General features: G+C 37.6%; 1 protein-coding gene across 1 annotated transcript in view; it reads right to left on the reverse strand.

Annotated features, from left to right (window-relative positions):
• LOC126399150 (adhesion G-protein coupled receptor F1-like) overlaps window positions 1-4,387 on the reverse strand; it is a 74,702-nt gene that overhangs the window by 32,217 nt on the left and 38,098 nt on the right. Inside the window, exons 3-4 of the mRNA XM_050058979.1 lie at window positions 4,330-4,375; window positions 2,692-2,841 (exon numbers count right to left, since the gene is read on the reverse strand). Of these exons, the coding sequence (XP_049914936.1) occupies window positions 2,692-2,841; window positions 4,330-4,375 (196 nt within the window). The remainder of the gene's footprint in view (window positions 1-2,691; window positions 2,842-4,329; window positions 4,376-4,387) is intronic.

Below are 4,387 nucleotides of genomic sequence, written 5' to 3' on the forward strand. Positions count from 1 at the left end.
TTGTAATCTTTGCAATCAACACTTTGGTAACAAGGAATCAAGGATATTAACAAGGAAATGCAGTAGGGTTTATCTGTCTGAATGCAACAGATTCTATTTGAAACTAAATAAGTTCATAAAGTTTATGCAAAAAACATTAGCATTTACTTCACAGGTGGTACTCTGTTTCATGATTCAGAAAATTACAAACCACCGTGTCCTGCATTTCCCATGAAAACAAAAGAACAGGCATTTTCCTCATACAGTAAAACAGACAGCATGAGGATCGGATGCAAAAAAATCACCATCTATTGGCCAAGAGAGGTAACTGCCCTAAAATCAAAATTGTTAGATGACTAAAGGAATAATTTACCCACAAATGTTCCTGAATAATGGCAATCCACATTTTGGGTAAGTAGTGAAATTAAGTCTTTTAACAATGTTTAGAATAATATAAGCCACTAATCATAAATGACACAGACACAGGAGCCCAAAGTACCCCCCCCCCCNAGTGAAATTAAGTCTTTTAACAATGTTTAGAATAATATAAGCCACTAATCATAAATGACACAGACACAGGAGCCCAAAGTACCCCCCCCCCCCACCCCCACTTGCAAAAGTCACTCAAATATTCTCATACCATCCAGAAAGAGACACAAAATCACCTCAAAGAGATGCAAAGGAACTGCAAGAAGACAAAATAACTACAAAAATGGGCAAAACAACCACAACAAGGGACCAAAAAACTACAAGGAGACATAAAATTACTACAACAAATAGACAAAGGGATACAAAACCACCAAAAACGAGACAAAATTACCTTAGAGAACCAAATGTCTACAAAAGACACAAAACAACCACAAGGAGACAGAAAATTACTACAAAGCAAAAATAAACCAAAAAAAGACACAAAATGATCTCAGACACCAAAATGACTACAAAAGACACAAAACAAGCACAAAGAGCGACAAAGTTATTACAAAGAACCACAAAACGACAAAGAAAGCGCAAAATTACCTCAGTATGACAAACTTACCATAAAGAGACCCAAACAACAAAAAAACACACAACAAGGAGACATAGAATGACTCCTGCCACACAAAATGACCAAAACAGATGCCAAGTTACCTCAAAGAAATACCAAATAATCTTAGTAAGACACAAAATTACACCAGATACCAAATTATCTCAATAAGGGACAACATTACCTGGTTGAATCACAGAAAATGATTACAGAAAGACACAAAACAACCACAAGGTGACACAAAATGACAACAAAGACACACACTTACCTAAAAGAGACAAAATATACCTCAATGAGAAACGAACCTCAATAATGTTCAAAACAACCACCAAAAGAGACACAAAATGATCTCAAAGAAACCCAAACATCTAAAAAAGATATTACCTAAAAGAGACACAAATTTCCCTCAGTGAGAGAGGGAATCTTAAAGACCTAAATGACTGAAAAAAAACCCCACACAAACAACCACAAAGAGACACAAAAAAAGAAAAAAATACCTCAGACACAAATTTACCTCAGTAAGACACAAGATTATCACCAAGAGGCCCAAATTATATAAAAGACAAAAAACAGCCACAAAGACACACAAAATGACTCCTGAGACACACAAAACCACAAAACAATGAATAACGACTACAAGATGTAAAACCACCACAGAGTCCCTTTGTCTTGCTCCTTTGTTGGAGAGGTTGTGGGGCCCTTTGCATTTCTGTCTCATAAAGTCTCATAATCTGCCCATGCTACTAACACATTTCTAATCATTAGTAATCATTTTAATCATTTTAGCTGACTCACTAAATCAGGAATTAAATTAGGATTTAAATTAGATAGTACATAGTTTAGCCTCCTTTACCCTCAGTGCAGCAGGATTACAAACAATGGATGAACAACATCAGTGGAGGAATAAAATAGAAGTACTACACTGTAAAAACTACTCAATTGTAAAAAAGGTCCACTATTTAAAATTCAACCAGTAAATCAGCTAATAATGGTGTATGTTCATTCAAGTATTGCAATTCCTTTTTGTAGACTGGGCCTTTTCAGAGGATTATGTGTTTTTGATTATTAGATTGTACTACCAGGTTTAGTTTGTGAGCAGCATTTAATGTCCAGCTACAACAACACATCAAATTCTTCAAACATACATCATATGTTTTGTATGTAAAATCAGAATCAGCAAGTAACTATACCTGTAGAACGGATGTAGTGGAGTAAAAAAGTACACTTTCCTGAAGCAGAAGTATAATGTATCATAAAGTACTTAAGTACCTGTAAATTGTACAGAATCACCATGTATTTTTTCAGATGATACACGTCTCAGTGGGTGATGACATTTATTACAGAGTGAGCAATCGTCTCTTGTGGTTGAGCTGCAAAAATCTCTGAGGCCTACCTGTTTGTCTTGTGTTGAGCTGACAGTACTGGTCATCAGTTGGAAGGGCATTAATGCATCCACATGTATCATCAATGATGGCATCACAGGCATCATGATCATTGCAGTTGTTTAATGACCAAACATAGTTTTCCTCACATCTGCACTGGTATGCAGTCATATTTGGTGAGCACACTGTGTGAAGAAACAGCAGCACAAAACATGAAGGGTTTATTCATTACATTTAAACCAGTACAATTAAAATAGATTTGAATTTGGCAAAACAACAGGGCAGCAAAATGAAGGGAGGTTGTACCTGTGGTGGTATTAATGCCAGTAATTTGCACCTCAGGAGTGCTGTTGATTAGTGATGGATAACTGAGTTGGCCCAACATTGTTTGGAGACGCTCCACATCAGAGATGTTGATAACAACTTGGAGTACATAATCAGAGGTACTTATGGAAGCTGAGAAGACATGAAACAGACATAATCAGATACAGTGGCATGCAAAAGTTTGGGCATCCCTGGTTAAAATTTAATTTTACTGTGAGTAGTTCGGTAAGTAGAAGATGAACTGATCTTCAAAAGGCATGAAGTTAAAGATGAAACACTTCTTTCAGTATTTTAAGCAAGATTTCTTTTTTATATCAATCTTTTACAGTTTTAAAATAACAAAAAAGGAAACTTAGTAGCACCTCTCTCGGCAGGTGTCACAACTTCTAAACAGTTTTTGTAACCAACCAATTCTTGTTTGGGGGATTTTCACCCATTCTTCCTACAAAATTTTAATGATGATGTTTCGGTCTGGGGACTTCAAGATGTGTTTAGGATCATTGTCCTGTTGTAGAAGCTATCATCTCTTCATCTTCAGCTTTTTTACAGATGGTGTGATGTTTGCTTCCAGAATTTACTGGAATCTAACTGAATCCATTCTTCCTTCTACCTGCGAAATGCTCCCCGTGCCACTGGCTGCAACACAAGCCCAAGGCATGATCGATCCACCCCCGTGTTTAACAGCTGGACAGGTGTTCTTTTAATTAAATTCTGTGCCCTTTTTTCCCCAAACATACCATTTGCCCACAATGTGTCCAAACATTTCAATTTTAACTTCAACAGTCGACAGGACTTGTTTCTAAAATGCATCAGGTGTCAGGCCTGTTTAGATGTTCCTTTGCAAATGTCTGGCGCTGGATTTTGTGGTGAGGACAGAGGAGAGGTTTTCTTCTGATGATTCTTCCATGAAGGTCATATTTGTACAGGTGTCACTGCACAGTAGAACAGTACACCACCACTCCTGCAGGTCTTTTGCAGTCAAACAGGGGTTTTGATTTCTTTCTAGCAATCCTATGTGCGGCCCTCTCACAAAGATTTTCTGGTCTTTCAGACCTCAGCTTGACGTCCACAGTTCCTCTTAACTGCAATTCTATATCCTGCTTTGTGGGCATCAATTATTTTAGTATGCAGAGCGCTAGGCAGCTGTTTAGAGGAGCCCGTTGGTACAAGGTTTCAGGAGTCAGAGTATTGATAAAGCTTTGAAATTTGCATCACCTGGTCTTTCCTAATGATAACTGTGAACAAGCCAGAGCCCTAACAAGCTAATTATGGTCTGAGACCCTGGTAAAAGTTGTCTGAGAGCTCAAATGTCTTGAGGTGCCCAATCTTTTGCTTGGGGCTCCTTTCTTTTTTTTCCACTTGAAAATTGTACAAAACAAATAAAATACACGAACCATGCTGAAAAGCATGTTTCATCTTTAACTCCACGCCGTTTGGACATCAGTTAATCTTCTACTTATTTAACTATTCACAGTAAAATAAATTTTGACCAGGGGTGCCCAAACTATTTCAAGCCACTGTAAAGTCTGTTGATACTATCAAAATGTGAGAGCCCGGCATCGCCAGACCAATTACGAGCTTGCAGATTGGTCTGCTCCCAAGGTTAACCATGTGACTCACCCATTCTTTTTACTCTGGCTTGAGTGTGAGTTGAACCCATTAGTTCCTGGAATAATCA

Source organism: Epinephelus moara, chromosome 12 (genome assembly GCF_006386435.1).
Source record: "Epinephelus moara isolate mb chromosome 12, YSFRI_EMoa_1.0, whole genome shotgun sequence".
Classification (NCBI taxonomy): Eukaryota; Metazoa; Chordata; class Actinopteri; order Perciformes; family Serranidae; genus Epinephelus; species Epinephelus moara.